The sequence below is a fragment of the Brienomyrus brachyistius genome, chromosome 7, assembly GCF_023856365.1.
Source record: "Brienomyrus brachyistius isolate T26 chromosome 7, BBRACH_0.4, whole genome shotgun sequence".
NCBI lineage: Eukaryota > Metazoa > Chordata > Actinopteri > Osteoglossiformes > Mormyridae > Brienomyrus > Brienomyrus brachyistius.
This window is the reverse complement of record NC_064539.1, coordinates 14,565,491-14,585,477: the sequence shown is the minus strand read 5'-3', so window position 1 is coordinate 14,585,477 and position 19,987 is coordinate 14,565,491. Positions and strand designations below refer to the sequence as shown.

Sequence of the window (19,987 nt, the reverse complement as noted above, 5' to 3'; positions counted from 1 at the left end):
GGGTTTCATTTTCATTTCACATCACAGTTTTCATTTTCAATAAAAAATTTTCAGTGTGAATTGTCTAGGTGTATGATAACAATAGTGAATAATGCATCAAAACTGCATTGGTAAAATAAAAGTAATCATACCAGCACTTCTTAAACAACAACTTTACAAAGTGGTAAAGATCATTTCAAAGAAAAGATGAAAATGAGATTTTCACTGCAGTACTCTATGTGATAAACAACACAAAAACAGGAAATGATACCCACCCATTAGTGATCCGTATTTAACATACCTGGCATACTTCCTAACTGCTCAACTTTTGAATTATGTAACAACCCTCCTTTATTAATCAAACCCGTTCATCCAAAGTAATCTACATATGTTCCCATTTATAAATTTGAAGAGTTACTGAAATGAATCAGGCAACATATATCAAACTGCAGCAATAAAGCAATTTCCATTATTCACGTTTCACCTTATACTGAAACCTGATTTTTTTTAGCACTCATTCCTCAATAAATCACAGCACAGGGTAAGAGGCAGAGGACACTTTGGATGCGAAGCCAGTCACATGGTAGATTCAAATTTTACATATGGAATCTGAATTTACATGTGGTTTACATATAAACTGAAAACGAAACTACAGAAACATACAAATTAGAAACATACAAATAAAGCAGCAACCTAAAAGTAAAAATTTATTTTTAACTCCAAAATCTTTATTGGCAATTTACATAAATTACATCTTAGGTACTCAGCAAATAAAATGAAACAAATATATTTTTGATCTGAAATGGTCAAAACCTTGTTTTCACACTTGTGTCCAGTCAATGTTCCTCCAAATATCTAGGATGAAATTACACAAATCTTCGACGCAAATGAAAAATTTAGGAAGTTAAGAAACTATAAGAAACTTAATACCATGTTGAAGGGCAGCTGCTTTTCAGGTATGATATCTTGAGGGATCATCCTATCTTTTCTAGTTTTAAAGTATAATACTTTTATAACATTATAGCAGGACATATAAACGTTACAATTATATGACAACTAGAATAAAATTAGTTTACAGAAAAAAAGACAATAGGCGAAAATGTTATCTTTGATGTTTAGGATTTATATCTTTACTTTTTCCCTGCATTAAAGCAAAATGAAAAAGCTTAATCCTATGCAACTTTAAAATGTGGAAATTTGCCCCAAACCTCCCCGTATAGTAAGCAATGCACTGAATCTCTAATATGTTCTGGACAGAACCTAGCACATAACTTACATTTTAATTAGAAGACACTTTTCTCCAAAGCAACGTACAATTCAAAGTCCCTGGAGAAATTGAAGCATGGCTCAAAGGTCCAACGGTGAAATCTTGGCCGACTAAGGGATTTGAACCAGCGACCTAACAATCACAGTCACAATATCCTAATCCACTGAGCCACAGACCACTCCCAGAAGATACACTGATGTACACTTGTGTAAGTGTATGGTATGAAGCATTCTGGATCTATTACAACTATGAAATTTCTCTGAAACATCACATTAGCAACCTTCACACCATACAGGAAATGTTACGCCGGTTAAGACAAGTGTCTAAGACTGTACATAAAACACACAATAAAACAAGAAGCATGCTACATAATCCTTCGAGAGAATAAAAAACTTAATATAAATGTAACACAATTTCACGTTTGGCCTTTAGAAAGCATGCTTTCGTACTGGCTCAGTGTATAAGTGAGTAAGTTAATGGGTAAATTAGCATTAGCTTTGTTTACTAGTGTTTACAGTTATCACTCGCTTTCATTTGCCACTAAATGATGCAGCTAGATCAATAAGGTCATCCAAAGGTGATGATTCTGCTGGATCAAAATGCAACTAAGGTATCAGGATATAAATTTTGTTCTCAACATTGTAATACTTTTCATCATTTCAATAATGTTGCCAGCTTATATGCAATTGTTTAGATGAGATGACCAAAGGCCATAACATTGCAAAAAGTAATAAAATTACCCATTGTCAATTAAAATTACATTTAAGCTCAGAATACTGATAGTTTCCTACTAATTTTAATACAACCAGCACTTCTGATAAAATGTTGCATTTGTTTAAACAGACATGCATGTGCACAAACATTCAAATGGGAAACAGTTTAAAGTGAAATGCCATGACATATGCAAGATGATGAGCCAGGTCCAGGGATGCTTCTGTCAGAGAGATGTAACACCCAACTTTCTTCTCAGTCTGGCTCCTCCACCTCTGTGAAGATGTCCCCAAAGAAGTATTCCGACACATTGGTGGGTTTTTTATACTCAGTCTTATCAGAGGGGTTGACACAGAGGAAGTTCCCTTCTGTCGATTTTGAGACTTCTGGAGGCTCCATCTGGAGGGAAAAATATGTTATATGTGGGAAAAAAAGGATACCTGGATTATCAAATACAGAACATTATTTAAAAACCTGTTTTGCTTTGCCTTTTTGATTTGGTGTGTTAGCTATAGAGGATATACAAATTAAACTTCTGAAAATCAAGGCTGCTTCACATAAGGAGTTAAACTGCAGGATAAGATGTATACAAAAGCTCCCTTGTCAGATTACCTTATGTGCCGATACACTTGGAGATGCGGCGGTGTCAGTGGTGGAGTGGGGAGTGTTAATGGCGGGGGGCTCTCTTGGACATCCCATGGCTGCCTGCAGGGAGGCTTTTCTTCTTTCTATACATGAAGTGTTGACCTGCAGTGCAGGTCTGGAAGTCCTTGAAGTACCGGCAGGGCCAGTGGTGGTCTTGTTGGACATAAAAGAGAGGAATCCTTTGGGCTTTCTTCCAGGCCTTCAAGAACAAAACCGAGATATTTTCATTTAAAGCTACTGTCTTCCAGTACATATCCGTAGCACATCTAGTGATGCACAGGACAGTTAGGTAAAATAAAGCATCATCAATGTAAGAAATGAAAGCACACTGAATGTCAACCAAATAAATTATAAAATTTATCTTTAGGTATGTGTAACAAATGCTTTAAAATAGCAAAACAGTTAAATTAGGAGCATATTTTTGTAGAAGACACATCAGACTCCAAATTAACCTAATAAGTGGCTTATCCAAGGTCAGCGGTGCCACATGATGCTGAGGTTCCCTCTCGCCACTGGAGCCAAGAGGAGTTTCCCGGGCCTGCAGCAGAGGGTCACCAAGTGCCCCTCCATGCTTGGCTGGGGGGTTGTGCTGGGCACCAGCACTGGGCATTGCGAGGTCATCTTCCTTGGGAAAGGCTAGGATTTGAGGAGGCATCTTAGATTCTTCACTGGCATCTTTAGTGGGTTCAACCGATGCCCTTTTCAAAGAGCCAGGTTTTACTTTGGGTTTTCCTAAATTGACAAACATCGACAAATCCGCAGTTCAGTATTTACCATCTGTTTCAGAAGTTACATTTTTTTTGTCTGCATTTTGTCAGCGTAATTCTTGAGTGTCTGCATTTGTTTACATAAGGCAAGGCTTGAGTGTAGCATTTGCCAGTTTCCCCTCCTACCTTTTTTGGACTTGATGGGCATTTTCCACTTTTTCTGAGGGGGACCATCATCATCATCATCATCCTCCTCAGGAGCCTCATTCAACTCCTCCACTGACACCAAAGAAAGGCTGACATTCTCTTCTTCTTCTACACAATGTAACATTACTGCATTTTAACTCATCTAATGGGAAAAACGTTGCTACTACAAACCTTCACTACTATCTGGATGCGTGAGATATGAGGTAACCACAAACTTTCAGAGAAATGAAAGCATGCCCCCTGCATTTTCCAAGACTGCTTCAGGATGGGTGTCCCTCCACCCATTTTAAAATTACACTCCTGACTATGAATAAAGTCGTCTTACAACCAAACAATAAATCATGATAAATATAAGATGGTTTTCAGTTACATTTCATATCTTACATCAGGGGTAGCCAATCTTATCCGCAAAGGACCGGTGTGTATGCAGGTTTTTGGGGAAACCTTTAGGTCAGCTGTTCAAACCCAGGTGTGAGGAATCTTCAGCCAATCAGTCCTCTAATTAGTGACCTAATTAGGGAGTTGCACTGAAAACCTGCATACACGCCCGCCCTTTGCGGATAAAATTGGCTAGCCCTGTCTTACATTATCTCAAAGGGAACACAACACCACAGGAAGTCTCACCATCTGTCTTGTCTAGACTTCTGGACTCCTACAAAAACAGACATCAAGATTTATTAAACATTTAAAACTAAAGAAGTGGTATTAATCTAATACAAACCTTTTCATACATTGTGGGAGTGGAAGGGCACAGACACTTACTTTGAGAACTGCAGAAGATGAATGCTCTTCATATACAGTGCTACAATGGGTCAAGTGATGCAATGGCTCGCTGACCATAAAATGAGAAAGCGGACTGCCAGCCCCAGGCACCTCTGCATCAGCCATGGCCACAGCCTCACTGCTGGACAAGAACATCCGTGTTAAAGGGGACAATCTCCCACGAAATGTACCAAGTAGGTGAGAAACAGCCACTGGCCCGGGGCTGTAACACATGGATAATCATTATATACTATGTGAGAACTATACAGTTGTGTTCAGAGTAATAGCAGTGTGTATAAAAAAGTGAATAAAGCCCAAAGTCCTTATAATAACTTTTATTTCTTTGCACGTAAATTCATTGGGAACATTGTACATTCTATTCTTAATCAAAATATGAAGAAAAATGATCAAATTTGTGTTAATCCTTTAGAAGAAATGTAAGAAAAAATGAATATTAGGCTGTTCAAAAAAAATAGCAGTGTCTGCATTCTTCTTTACAAACTCAAACATTCACTGTGTAAACTGAAAAAAATGCAAGATTTAGCTTCCCTTTGAATCACAGAACTAATATTTAGTTGTATATCCATGGTTTCTGAGAACTGCTGCACATGTGTCTTGCATGGAGTCGACAAACTTCTGGCATCTGTGAACAGGTATTCCTGCCCAGGATGATCCACAATTCTTCAGAATTTCTTGGTTTTGCCTCAGACACAGCATGTCACCCCACAAGTTTTCTATTGGATTAAGGTTCGGGGATTGGGCTGACCACTCCATAACGTCAAACTTGTTGGTCTGGAACCAAGATGTTGCTCTTTTACTTTTGTCTTGCTTGCTTGGAAAGGGCATTTCCTATTCGGCATACAGCAACATGACCTCTTCAAGTATTTTAATGTAGTCAAATTGATCCACGATCCCTGGCATGCAATAAATAGGCCCAACACTATAGTTTGAGAAACATCCCCATTTCATGATGCATGCACCACCATGCTTCGCTGTCTTCACAGTGTACTGTGGCTTGAATTCAGTGTTTGGGGGACGTCTGACAAACTGTTTGCAGCCCCTACACCCAAAAAGAACAATCTTGCTTTCATCAGACCACAAAATGTTGCGCCATTTCTCCTTAGGCCAGTAAATGTGTTCTTTGGCAAATCGTAACCTCTTCAGCACGTGTCTTTCTTTCAGCAATGGGACTTTGCGAGGGCTTCTTGCCAGTAGCTTGGCTTCACATAGACCTTTTCTAATAGTCACAGTGTTCACGGATAACTTTAGATCTTCTTTGATCTTCCTGGAGCTGATCATTGACTGAGTCTTTGCCATCTTGGCTTTTCTCCGATCCATCCGATTGGTAGTTTTCCTTTGTCTTCCACGGCTTTCAGGTTTTGGTTGTCATTTTAAAGCATTAGAGATCATTTTAGCTGAACAGCCTGTCAATATCTGTACTTCTTTATATGTTTTCCCCTCTTCAATCAACTTTTTAATCAAAGTATGCTGCTCTTCTGAACAATGTCTGGTACGACCCATTTTACTGAGATTTTCTGAGAGAAATGCACTATAACCAGCATGTACAACATTTGCTGCCTTCCTTCCTTAAATAAGGACTGTAATTGACACCTGTTTCTTCACAGATTGAATTACCTTACTAATTTAACTTCACACTGCTATTAATTTGAACACACCCCTTTCAATTAATGGTTCAATTACACAGAACCAGCAGCATGCATGTCATGTCTATTGGTTTTCTATTATTCTACTACACCTACTAGCAAATTATTTGCCATGTAGAAAAAGGTAGAAAATGAATTTCTACCAAAACCAGTGATGGATCAGGTTAGTGATGTCGGACTGCTATTATTTTGAACACAACTGTATATTATATGCATAACAAAATGTTACATTTTTGTCATTTAAATATTTCATTATTTAATGAAGAACATTAAACAAAATTGATTATGCATACCATCTTAAGGCTCTTTTTATGTTTTCGTTCTGTAATCAGTTCTTTTATCGCTACTTTACCGGTTTTTTTTTTTTTTAACCCACTGCTTGCTTAACATTACTGCTGCTACTCACGTTACATAAAATCCTATATCATTGCATGGAGACTGCCTTTTTGGAAATTCCCTTACCTTTGTGGTTCAGATTGTGCATCTATGAACACCAGCGGAGAGAGCAGCTCAGCAGTGACAGCACCCACTGGGGCAGAACCTGACTTATACTCGTTGACAGAGGTCGGGGGGATTTCAAACAGGGTCAGGATAATAGTGGGTTCACTGTGAGTGAAGTCACGTTTTCCTGAGACTCCTGCAATACAGCCAAATACAGAATTTGCCATAGACAGTGCTTTCAGAGGTTGCTATGCCATCACGGATCAAAACTGATTCTTGTGAGTAAATACCTTCAGTAGAGTCACCCATGTTAAATGTGAAGCTGTCTCCAGTGTGCAAACTCATAGCTTGTTCCTAAATGGAAACAGACAAACCAGTGAGCCACAATACAGTATGTTTACACACAAATAAATGTAGGACTATTATTGTAGTAATCTGTGTGTATAATCAGAATCCGTGTGCATAATCAGATTCGTATGCGTAATGAGATTTGCAAGAGTATGGGCTTTGTACGTGTATAAACAAATCTGTAAACAGATTTGCCAGAAAAACATCTACAAATTTTCAAGCACAATCCACTGAATTTGCATTTGCATACGCTTTGTGCAAAGTGACGTACAAGCAGGGCAGATTAGCACAAGTATACAGCAATCAAAAAGCCAGTTAGATACAAGTGAAACTAGGTTGAGTCCAGCTGTAATTCTCCTCCCACTTCAGCTTACCTGGGCAGGGTCAGGGTCCACTGGCATGTCAGATGGTTCCTCCCCTTCTGCAACAGAAGTCTCATTTGGTCCAAGGATCTTTGGACTTCTGGCAGCTGCAAGTTGTTCAGCAGGAGTTTGAGCTATTGGGACCCTATGCAACCAGAGCACGAAAGGATATTACACAAACCCTCACATGACAACAGCTACCTGTAACACAACATGAGCTCCACAGCCTGGGTATAAAACCGTGCTTTTCAGTAACTAAATCACCACGTACATTCTGGCTTCCACATCTGTCCTTGATTTGTCATTTGCTGGAGTCTCCTGAGACGATTTGCTATCGTTTGCTGAAAAGTGATGCAGATTGGTTACAGGCACCCTTACCCAAGTACCACTACAGTTTTACAGAAGTAGAAAAATCTGTAAAACCTATGTTTTTAATTATATCTGGTTCTACAGGGTACCTTTACTTATGGGAGGATACCATGCATTTTGTATACGTTCTGAAATGGTTTTGGCTACAGGAACATTCAAGTAATTCTTCTTGAAGGATTTATTGTTACTGCACACACCCAGACTGGTTTATACCTTGCTTGAAAATGATGCATTTTCTGGAACTTTCACAGTGCAAAATAATTACTTAAAAGTGTAGCTGACCATATGACAACAAATGATGATAAAGGAATGCAACAGTCCATTGTATGAAGCAGGGAAAAGAACATCTTCAACCTGTCCCAGAGTATTCTGGTACAGCCCAAAAACAGAAAGAGCACAGCACCAGCATGCCCTGGCCTGTGCTCCTACCTGTCCTTCGTGTTGCTGGGCTCTGCGCTGTTGGCCGCAGGTTCCGAACAGCGCGTCCAAGATTTGGTTTGGGTTTTGGGAACCGGCTTCTCCGGCTCTGAGGTCCACTCTGAGCTATGGGCTCAGAACTCACAACTGCCTCTTGAGCCATTTCAGGACTAAACATATACAGACACACAAACACTCAGAGACCCAGAAAAGCACTGAGCACAAAATTCTAGGTACAGCTGCCCTTCTCACTGCTAGATTATTCTGAAATGTCTTACGTTGATGTTTCACTCTTTTTTGGGTTTTCTACCCCCATTCCTTCATTTTTGCTTTCTTCTGAAGCACTATTCTTGAAAATTGTCTCTGATTCATTACTTTCTGATTGAGCCACTTCTACTTTTTCTGTAAAAAATACAAGGAAAAACATGGTTAAGCAGTTCTTTCTGCCCAGAGAGTTAAATGCAATACTCAGAAGCATCAGGGTAAAGTTATCAAGTAGTAGAGTAAAAGAAAAAATGACTGTCTGACTGAATATACACTCTGCCGGGTGCTCACCTGAGCTCATTGTGACCGTGCTCTGAGTTCGCCACAACGAAGCGGGTCGGGATGCAAGTGCCAGGTTGGGATTTGGTTTCTGGAAGTGGCTCTTTTTGGGAGGCGAAGTACTTTGAATGGAGTCCAGTTTGGCCTCAGCACAGCTTGTACGGCCAGCACTGAAACCGAAAAACCCACTTTAGAGTACCTGCACAGCAGCACATTAACATTCCTGTCCTTCCTATGGAGCTCCCCCTACCGATTCTGCACACCCTTTCTAGGGCAAGGCTCTTCCCTTTTAGGAAGGCGACCCTGAGAATTCTGAGGCTCCAGCACCGTGTCCAAACCCGCAAGCCTAGACGGCCCGAGGCCTGGAGAGCCGGGGGTCATGGTAGATGTCGTCTGCGGACTACACTGCGTTTCTTTTTCTTGCTCAGAGGCAACCTGTGTTCCAACCTTGGCTTCTTTGTCAATGGTTTCTGGGTAAGGATACAAAAAAAATACCACAATTAATATATTTTTCATTATTTCATGCAACTTGCATCCAGTTCAACGTGCAGAAAAGGTCTCGTAAGACCCTGATGTTTTTAGAAGTTGAACTGATTCAGATATGATCTGATACATCTCCTGCCCTCCAGCAGTTGTTCTGTTGCAGGGCCTGCTGACTATGGGCAAGATCTTCTCTCACCTGAGACAGTCATGGACAGGGGTAGAGACAGGATTTCAGGATTTCTTATTGTCAACAGAGTCCTCGCTGCCTCATTGCAGCTCTCTTCAGATTTTGAAACTGCAAAAGTGGAGAAAAAACCCCGTAGATTAACCTAATTCTGAAATGTTAATTTAGATGAGTAATCAGGCCTGAAGATGTATTCATTACAACGTACCCTCTACATGATCTAGAGACAAACACTTCATCATGCCCTATAATCAAAACAAAAGAACAGGAAATTACATTCATTGTGAGTATAAACGAATTCCAAAGTAACGTCAGGAGTAGTGGATTACATACACCGAACACGCCCAGCTGATACTCAGGTAGCACCGGAACCTCCTTCCGTGGTCCCTGGGACTCTGACGGATGGCACAGCACATCTTCAGGCTCTATCGTACTCAGGGCATCAGGAACATTGACTAAAATCTCAAGCTGTGCCAATGTAACAAGAGAAACAGCAGTCATGTAAACAAGGTTGATAAAAATCATCTTGGTGGTCATTTTCTAACAAATATTTTAAGAAGGCCCAATCGGAGTGTAACATTAATGACTGGCAACATCTTTCATTGCAGGTCTGTTGTAGTACACGTTAAACATTTTACATATATTTTATTTATATTATTTTTTTACATTTATCAGACCCTTTTGTTCAAAGCAATGTCAGTGAGGATCAGAGAACAGAGTGTGTGTCCAACAGTGAAATCACTCTGTGGACAATAGGATTTGAACCGGCAACCTTCTGTAACAGCAGTAAACCACAGAGCCACACAATGCCCCTATTTTCGAACACCAACATTTTCCTTTGACTGTAAAACCTTCTAATGGGATATGGGTTCTAACCTCCTCCATGGTTTCCTCCACCTCCAGCCTCTTGGGCTCTGGGGACCGCAAACTGAGAGGCACAAAGGCTGGCACCTGGTTCTGCTCCTCAGGATTCGTGGGATAGCTATAAACCTCGTCGGGCCGGGCCTCACTCAGCCTGTTCTCCACAGGGCCCTCTGGCAGGGAGGCCCGCAGTGTCACCAGCTTGGACTTCCTGGACCTCTGCGGCATGCTGCCCACTGTAGGCTTGGCCTTCCTCTGATTGGACCCCGGCGGCTTCTGGCACGGATGTTGGGGGGACGTCTTTTCCAGAGTCTCAGAGACAGGTGAAGGCTCTTCAGCTGAATCCTCATCCCCAGCCTGCTGCAGGGCCTGGGACATCTTGGGGATCCTCCCTGACCTATCATTGTCCAGCAAAACACAATCTACTCACTGTGCTGCTCCACTTTAAAATTCCAAATGTAATGACTCAGAAAACAGGGTATGCCTGGAGCAATTAATGGTTAGTGGCCTTGCTCAGGGATCCAATAATGAAATCGCTCTATAGCAAAGGGGCTCGAATCAGTGACCTTTTTATCACAGGCACAGCATCACAATCTATTATAAGATATTCTTAAAAAAATAAAAGCACACAATGCTAAAGTTAGAATGTGGATGAGTAAATTAAAGTGCAGATGCATGACATAATCAAAGTAAGTGCCCCGCCTACCGGGTGGGCCTGTTCAGCATGTGTTCTTGCCTGGCCGTGACACTGAGCTCCTCCTCAGCCTTGCTCGCCTGCTCCTCATCATCAGAGGTCAGGACCTGGGTGGTCCGCTTTGCCTCCCTCGTCCTCTTCCCAGCCAAAGCTGACCTTTTAGTCTTAAGGGCAGCATAGCATTCAAAAGCCATTAATCCCACATTCAAAGTTAAGCCTAAATTTCAACATTACTACTCTAAGGAGAATCCAAATGAAAACATGCATTACAAGCTCTCCTTGTTTAGCAACTACCTAGTTAGTATCCATTCGCAAATACAATGATAATTAAAAAAAATATTTTCTGACCAATGCGCATTTACGGCCAAATTCTGTATGCCTGACAATATCGTGTGCCGGAGTAATAGAGATCACTGAAGCAGAATGTACAAAACGTTGTTAATGTCTACTTCATGGCAGATAAAGAAGATTGAGTATGGAAAGCTGAAGTAAAGTCGTAAGCAGTCGCAGGTACGCCTAGGCTACCATGATTTTCACTTGGCAACCATTTAATTTAATTTAATTCTCAGGTCATTGTAATGGAACGTAATCGTAAACGTAAAAATATATATATTCATACATGGACACTGTTATTAGGCAAACATGCATACAGAATTTCAGGTTAGCCTCGCTTGGATATAATTCATTTTTTGAAATTGTCTCAAGCTGAAATCTCATTAGTCAGACATGTAAATACCACTGATTCAATGGGAAACATTTTTCAAGCACTAGATAAATTGAGGAATATATAGAGTTTGCTCTGTACCTTATGCCCATCATACTCCTTGTCTTCCTCACAAGTTGTTGTGTTGTCATCACTGGTCTTTTCCTTTGGCTCTGAGATCTTCTTGTCCCCTCGCCATCCAAGGTTTGGGACAGGCTTCTGAAAACGCCCTCTGGAGATCTGGGCTGGCTTGATCACAGGTCTCTTCCATCTCTCTGCACAACTGTCTGGTCTCTCTGACCTGGTTTTAGTAAAACACATTTCTTGCAGGACAAGTTGCAGAACACAGGCTCCCATTCACATGCTTCTAAGGTAGTAGCCCTACTAGCGCATGATCTCCACCCCAAAAGACGGAGGAACGGAGGAAAGAGATAGGAGGAACAACTCCAAATATCAAAGTACACAAAGTGAAGAGCCTTTTGTTTCCCAGTGGGCTAAGGATCTGCTGCTTTTCATTCCAACCCACTGGCTGGGCTTAATCTGTAGCAGTTACAGACAATTTAATCCATTATTTAATTCCTCAAAACATACATTAAATTTGACAGAGTGAAAACACACCAATACTCAAATCTATTAATTTTTTAAGGATATTTTTCAGTATCAGAATAACTTAATCATTGAGGAGCAGACTCCTGCAAAAACAAAACTGGGGTAGCGTTTGATGGACATTAACCATCTGGGGTCGACGGCATTGTCAGTGTATCTCGTGTATTTCAGTTCATAACTGAACTGACTAAATCTGTAATCTGTCTTTTCAAAATGTCCAATATCAGAAGTATTAAAGTTTTCAAAATTAGGTTAAATCGGCAAAAAAGTAAACCATGTCGCCTTATTTTGTTTTACCTGCATCGGGAGCGTGTAGTACCGCCCTCACCTGAAGATCGATATTCACATTCTAAATAGCCGCATTAGTGTGTATTCAAATCACATTCGCATGGTAATTTGATGAGCAAAGCAATGGTGAAACACGATCCAGATACAACCCCAACAGTGGCATAAAAGGGGGGGGGGGTGGCCAGGTGTGAATGGCTCATGCATACACATGAAATTTGCTACATATTCAATGAAAGGAGCCAGAAATAGTGACATGACTTAGGTTTTTACTTATTTATTTATCCAACTGGATGTTGCAACTTCACGAAATATACGAAATAATTAATTTGCTATGAATTAGGTTTATGATGTTGAATGAAATGTGTGACCATTCCCCAGTCAGTGAAAGTGTGTTCCCTACCCCTCGACCCCAGAGGGTTAACCCAGCTCCTACCTTTGCACATCTCCATCAGCTGAAACTTCAGTAATCACGTCACTGGCGTCACGGTTCATAGCTTCACCTGCTGAGAACACAGTAAACACAATGTGTAAGAGGAGGAGGTCCTGCACTTATGATGGAGTCAATGGCCGTTCATTAAAAGAGAGAGCACTGCCACACCTTCATTACTGGAATGTCTTTCATCCGTCACTTTTTCCGGGGACGACAGTCCTGTGTCCCCTTTCTTCATTTTTTTGGCTCTTCGCTGGGACGTGGTAGTTTCTTCCACAGCCTCAAAGTTGGAGCAGTCTTCATTCTCCTTCTCTGCAGTCTCCAAGTCTCCCTCTACTCCCACACTATCCATCTCCTCTTCTGCAGTTTGGTTGGTACTGCCTTTCACGCTGGCTTTGGTCTTATCTGGGACTAAAATTATGGGAAGACCAAAAAAAGTACTCAAATCACAAAGTTAACTTATTACAAAGAGGACTTAAAAAAATCTCAAAACTAAAAGGATTCTCAGAGTCAGGCGGCCGATCATCACCTTTTTGCTTACTCCTTGGTTTTCTTGAAACTTGTTTCTCTGCAGAAACTTTAGACTTTTCCTGCTTTTTCTGCTCCTCAGCCAGGATCCTCTCAAGGAGGGAGCTGAAGAAACTTAGATCAAAGCGACGCTTTTCCCCTAAAGGACAGACAGTGCAATGAAGCAGGACATGGATTTGGTAATGGATTCGGATTTGCCAACATTCAGCACAGGTTAGAGAAATGGAAAGAAGTGTTGAGGAGTGGGACACTTACTGAACGCCTTATCAATCCTACAAGAATTTGTTCGTTCTTCTTTCTTAAATTTGTTCTGTGAAAGGAGAGACATGGTAATAATGGTGCTTACAAGCTGAGACACAGCCTAGATAGGCATAACATGAAATCACTATTCTTTGTTAATATCTGAAACATTAACATTTGAATATGAATTTTTCAATCGCATCAATATCGGTTAAAAAGTGACAGTCCTACTGAATAACCTAACAGTGTTATTACTGGTAATTAAAATGCTGGTAAGGTATCATTCTTTATATACTGTAAACAAATCGAGTTATATAATGATGTAGAATCATCTCTTTAAACACAGAGGAGGTATCAAACTGAATGATACTGCTGTTCTCCTTAAAGTCACACATGGTATTGTCCAAAAAATAAAGAAACCCCTTAGTCTAAATCATTTTATGGCTGATATTGTGATTCTAATAACTGGACGGATGAAATAGGCCTACATTAAATGTTAATTATAACAATTTATCTTTATAACAGTGTCAGTGCTCCGCTTAATGTCAAAAGGGAATCAGTTAGAGATTCATGGCTGATATTGTGATTGCAAAAAAAGGATGGATGTAATACCTTAAAAGTTAATTATAACAATTTATCTTTATCACAGTGTTAGCGCTCTGCTTAATGTCAAAGGGGAAGTGGATAAGTCACAGATTCTTTCAAAATAAGAGGATAATTATACAGTAATACAAGGTACCAATTTAAGGACCTGAGTGACATACCTTGATTTCTGACCTGCTACGGTGAGGGAAAAGCTGGCCAATCATGGAGAAGTCTGTCCCCACCATGCTGATAGCCAAGAAGAACATATCTGTTTCTGCAGGGGCACATACATATATTTACAGTGCATACAATGCATTTAAACTGTAATTTACAGTAATATATTTCACAGTATTCACACCATTTTCCTAGAAGTTACACTACCCAAAAAAATCATGCTCGGAACTCTTAAGCACATAAAGAAATGTGGAATAAGAGGGACCACGCTCTCCTACCTTTATTAGACCAGGGCTTGGTGTAACTGGCTTTTCGGAAACTTGAGTAGGTTGTTGATGAACCACGCTCGAAAATGGGATCCTTCTCCTCCACCATATTAGGTCCTTGAACCCTCAAAACTTCAACAGTTAAACTGAAACACACATATGATTTGTGTTGAAAATACACTGACATGTAATTTATCCTAAAATACATACATTTTATACGGATTTCTCGGGAAGGTTACAATATCAATATTACTTTGGTGTTGCAGGACATGATGCTTATCTACAGTACCTTTCCTCATCAATAATCAAACTGCCATCTTCTGCTACTTTCACCCTGGGGACCACCAGCTGCTCATCTTGTTCATCACCGTTCTCCACATCATCCTCTTCCTCTGCTTCCTGCGGCTGTTCAGCCACCCTTAAAATATATTAATTAAAATTATAATCAGATTTTGCACAACATTTTTTTCAGCAACACAATGTTTGAGAAATAGTGCAGAATGTTGGTTCAAATACACTGGTTCTATAAAAACAACATGCAAGAAAACGGGTGATTTTACTGTTTGGTTGGTGCCCATGAGCTCTCTTTCTCATTCTGCTTCGGTTCCTCCATCAGGTATGATCTGTTCATAAATTAGTAAACATATATTTCTGTCTATTCAACAGGATAAGTATAAATTGTAGCATTTCAGATGAGCATGAACGAACAATAAAATTAAAAAAAAATAAATAAATAATGCTTTAATTTCAAGTTATTACTTCATCGGGTTCGTCTCTGGCAAATAGTAAATGAGGTCTGCCATTGTCATCTTGCTGTGATCCTGTGGACTACTGCATTCAAAGATGCGGGATTTTCCTTTCTTGTGTTTCTAAGGGAAAAAACAGCTTTGAAGCACTACGTTTTTATACAGAATCGTTTATAGTCACATTACAGCATAAAACAAAGTGAATGCATGCACTAATACGCATGGATGTATTATCCATATGTATTTTGTTTCTGTTTGAAATACTGGTATTATGCAAACAAACAACTGACCACAGAAGTTTTGCAATTACCTGCTAAACAATTTCACAAATACAGTCACCTCTCCATATTTGTAAATTTGACATTTACAGTTTTAGTCATTCAACTAAAGAATAATTGGCCAAGAACAATTAAATGGGAATATTTTTGGAGCTTGCAGAAAGATCGCAGAAACCAAGCACAAGCCAATAATATATCAACAATACTGAAAATGGATCAAAAAAATAATCATATAATATATAATAGTGCAACATAATATTGGTTAGGGTAACTGCATACCATATCTTTAATATCAAAAGTTATTTTCGGTTAAAAAGAAAATCTTGGCTTGGGTATCCCGCCCATCTTCGTCTCAGCAACCAGCCTCACTCACATGTTAGCTGTCTTTGTTACCATGGAATTTCACATTTATTGCATAATTTTTTAACTTTTCAGTGCTGTTCATTTTGCATTTTTAATAATGGGTCCAAAATGTAGTGCTCCCAGTGTGTACAGTAGTAGCTTTGTACATATAAGGGCATAATTTAGATGGTTTGTATATAACAACCCCATTTCCAAAGAAGTTGGGATGCTGTGTGAAATGTAAATAAAAACAGAATGCAATGATTTGCAAATCATATAAGCTAATTTTAACTGAAAAATAGAACAAATACAACATATTAAATGCTGAAAGTGAAAAATGTTATTGCTTTATGACAAATATATGATCAATTTGAATTAGATGCCATCAACATGTTTAAAAAAAGTTGGGACAAGGGCAACAAAAGACTGGAAAAGTTTTGTAATACTAAAACAAAACATCTGGTTGCGTATTTCACAAACAGTGAGGTAATGTGGCATCAGTAAGATGATTGGGTATAAAGAGCCTCTGTGCAGTGAAGATGGGGAGAGGTTCACCACTTTGTGAAAGGTACCATTAATGCTAGACAATATATACAGGTTTTGGAGCAAAATATACTGCCATTCAGACAACGTTTTCTTCAGAGAAGGCCTTCTATATTTCTGCAAGACAATGCCAAACCACATTCTGTGCGTATTACAACGTGGCTCCGTAGCAGAAGTCTGGGTGCTAGACTAGCCTGCCTGCAGTCCAAACCTGTCTGAAAACATTTAGCGCATCATGAAAAGAAAAATACAAGAGAGACCCTAAACTGTTGAGCAGTTGAAATCCTATATCAGGCAAGAATGGGACATTTCACTTTCAAAACTCCAGCAACTGGTCTCCTCAGTTCCCTAATGTTTACAGAGTATTGTTAAAGGAAAAGGTGATGCAACAAAGTGGTAAACATGCTTCTGTCCCAACGTTTTTTGAAACATGTTGCTGGCATCAAATTCAAATTGAGCATATATTTTTTCATAAAACAATAACAGTTGTGAGTTTCAACATTTGATCTGCTATCTTTTTCATATTTTCAATTAAATAGGGGATTATAAGAGTGCAAATCATTGGATTCTGTTTTTATTGACATTTTACACAATGCCCCAACCTCTTTGGAAACGGGGTTGTATATAAAAAGATCTAGATAGTAAATGATGAAGTAATTTGACAAGCAAAATGTACAGTACAGTACTGTTTGTTTAGAAATGGGTCAAATAGACTTATGTAATCTTTAAGGCTGTTATGGATTATGGAAGCTCGTTCCCACCATCTGGAGTAGAAATACATTTATCTCTGACTTATTAAGTCGAAATTCTGGCTTTATTCCTCACAATTCACGGGAGCCAGCACTTCTGCACACGCTTTAATGGTTCAGTGTGACAAGCATACAGCAGCAGACATGAGTACGAACGAAGAGGACTGAAAGTCCAAATTGTGTTTGTTGGGCTCCCGTTTCCTGTCCGCAGCACACATTTTTTTTCTGCATGCCAATTCCATGCAGCATGACTTCTGGCCGCTACTCCTGCCGCGCAGCAGCATAGCGTGCATACTCCCTAGTTCTTTGTACTTGCATATACTCTTAAAAAGATGTTGAATAATGTCTTGCGAACATTACAAGTTACAAACGGCCATTCAGAACGCAACTCATTCGGAAGTAGAGGAGCATCTATAAACTAACATTTCTGAATCAAAAACATATCACATTATCAGCTTTTATTACAGGTAAAAAACTGAAGAATTATTACATTATTGGCAGTTATTACATTAATAATTGGCTGCTACAGATTTTAATTACAAAATATACATTCTAATTACAGTTGGAAAAAATATCAATCATGTCTTTCAGTTAATTATATTTTTCAAGCTATTAGAAGTCCCAGGCAACCACTGGCAGCAGAATAATAACTGGATAACTCAAACCAAGGGACTGAACGCAGTACTACTAAAGCAACCCTGTTTTACTGATTTCATAATACAGTGAGCTAACATGAAATCCAAACTAACAGCCAGCAGATTACATTATGAAAATAATGCATGTTTGGAATATATTCCTAAATGGCATCCTGCAGAGGAAGCACCTGGTTGGCTAAAAAGGCTAAGAATTTTGAGATAAATGTGTTAAAAAGAATTCTACTCCAGATGGTGGAAAATGGCTTCTATAAAGGGTTGAGGTTAGAGGTGACTGTAATAACAATGTTATTTAATGTAATGTTATTTACATAATAGGAGATACTGGGAAACAAGTGCTATGACAGACATTCAATATTAATACTGACCCGCTCTTTTTTTCGCTGCCGCTTTAAAAGTTCTCTCAGCTTTTGGGCCTTAATGATCCTCTCATGATCTGAAGGAACACTCTGGGTCTTGGTCGTCAAGGTGGCCACAGAAGACACAGCCTTCACTAGAGACACACTGCCTTGTGACAGTTTTGTGCTACCCATACAACATTCGGAGGCGAGGGCTTTCTCAACACCAGGAACTCCCTCGTTTAGTGATTTCTGGCAGCCAGAAAGCTGACTACTCTGACGTGAAAGGGATTTCACTTTAGATTTCTTTCCTTGAAGAGAACCTTCAGGATCTTGACTCGTCGAAGATAAAGGTACAGACTGAATTACAGGCTGTGCTCCTTCACTGCAAGCTTTCTGCTTACTTGGGTATCTAAAGCCTTGGGTGGCACTGCCTTTCAGCCGCAGCTGATTCTCAGTGTTGATGGCCGTGGTCTCTGCCATGGAAACTACTCCACTCTTCACAGAAGATGACCTGGGGCCCCTAGCAGATGTGCAAGTTATAGCAGGAGTAACCCGGATCTTGGTCAAATTAGGCATGGCAGAAAAGCGTTTTCTGCGTACCAAAGAAGATGCAAAAATGTTACTGCTACCATTATGGTCTAATCCATCCCTGCATAAAAAACAACATAATATAATTAATCATTATGAACCACTATAACTACTATTATGAACTACACCGATGTAAATCACAGACTACTTACCCATTACAGGAAGCTTTTTCTGGATGTGAATTGTTGTCATCGTTTGACATCAGAGAGGTAATATTTTCTGCATCAGCAGACTGGGCCTCTACGTTATTTGTCACTTCTGGTGATTGGTTTGTTGAGTCAGTCAAGTCCTTATGTTCGTTTTCAGCAGTATCCTCAGAGCTGTTCGTACTGCCCGGGACAGAATGGCTGTCCTGCAATGTGGCCTGACCCCTGCCACCAGACCGTACATTGGGCCGTACCGTTATCCTCGATCTACGCATCATTCTGTTAGTAAAGTGAACAATGTGAATAAATGTCAACAACATTAATCATACACATTAGGTCAGTGATACAACGGCCTGTGAAAACGCTTGTATTTAAGAACAATTATTATACTAAAAATTAAGGCAACAGAACTACCTCCAATATTTTACCTAATAAAACATTTTCAAAATAAGTGATAGCAGATATTTAGAAACCGACAAAACACTAGACCAGCAAAATTAACTTTTACTCAAGAATATTATGCGTTCTAAGTAATACTAGATACGAAGTAAATTAGCACAAAAATGTTAAGGATTCTTTGACGAACTGGACTGATCATTGAATGCTGAAAAGGAGTTTTCACGGATTATAATATGGAATTATAGCGGAACAGTGTTGAGCAAGAAGTCATCTAACACCTTACGGAAGAACAGGCAGATCGATATACAAACAAGAAATTACTGTGAGACAGCTGTCAATCCAAGAAGGCAGATTCTAAGTAAATCTGCCATTCTTTATAAATCACCTTCATATCCCTAAATTGTCAGATATCTTAACTATAAACGGAGTTATTTATGGCTCCAAAAACACAGGGTTAACGTCATAAAATTAATATCCAAAAGGCGAAGCGCAAAACTTTTGAAAATATTCAATAATAAAAATCCATACTTACTTTTATTAAACACTGCTAATCACTTTAGATGACATTTTCTGAATCAAGTTTCATGCTTTATACTGGTGTTGTATCGTCCGCCATGTTTGTTCACGTTCATGACACGCTTCGTACGCAATGGTGCTTAGATTCAGAAGGATTGTGGGAATTGTAGTTTAATATATTTTGAAACGGGCTTCTTTGCATCTAAGAAAATACAATAACCA

At 39.5% G+C, this 19,987-nt stretch overlaps 1 protein-coding gene across 5 annotated transcripts; it reads right to left on the bottom strand.

Annotated features, from left to right (window-relative positions):
- Nucleotides 1-685: 685 nt before the first annotated feature.
- Nucleotides 686-19,903, bottom strand: LOC125746070 (transcription factor TFIIIB component B'' homolog). 5 transcript variants are annotated; one of them, XM_049019667.1, is made up of 32 exons: nucleotides 19,782-19,903; nucleotides 18,857-19,129; nucleotides 18,144-18,765; nucleotides 15,224-15,333; nucleotides 15,025-15,087; nucleotides 14,754-14,882; nucleotides 14,477-14,610; nucleotides 14,204-14,298; nucleotides 13,455-13,509; nucleotides 13,201-13,338; nucleotides 12,840-13,082; nucleotides 12,675-12,744; nucleotides 11,450-11,648; nucleotides 10,657-10,808; nucleotides 9,966-10,347; nucleotides 9,423-9,557; nucleotides 9,298-9,334; nucleotides 9,102-9,200; nucleotides 8,673-8,892; nucleotides 8,435-8,592; nucleotides 8,158-8,281; nucleotides 7,892-8,049; nucleotides 7,365-7,434; nucleotides 7,106-7,238; nucleotides 6,674-6,737; nucleotides 6,405-6,579; nucleotides 4,279-4,420; nucleotides 4,141-4,168; nucleotides 3,496-3,624; nucleotides 3,055-3,334; nucleotides 2,570-2,801; nucleotides 686-2,356 (listed from the first exon to the last, which is right to left on the bottom strand). In XM_049019667.1, the coding sequence occupies exons 2-32, from the start codon at nucleotides 19,126-19,128 to the stop codon at nucleotides 2,213-2,215; spliced, it is 4,992 nt and encodes a 1,663-aa protein (XP_048875624.1). In that variant the 5' UTR covers nucleotide 19,129; nucleotides 19,782-19,903; the 3' UTR covers nucleotides 686-2,212. The 5 variants fall into 5 exon arrangements, with proteins under 5 accessions (XP_048875624.1, XP_048875629.1, XP_048875625.1 ...); XM_049019672.1 differs by having other exon boundaries at nucleotides 3,496-3,588; XM_049019668.1 differs by having other exon boundaries at nucleotides 4,279-4,417.
- Nucleotides 19,904-19,987: the final 84 nt, after the last annotated feature.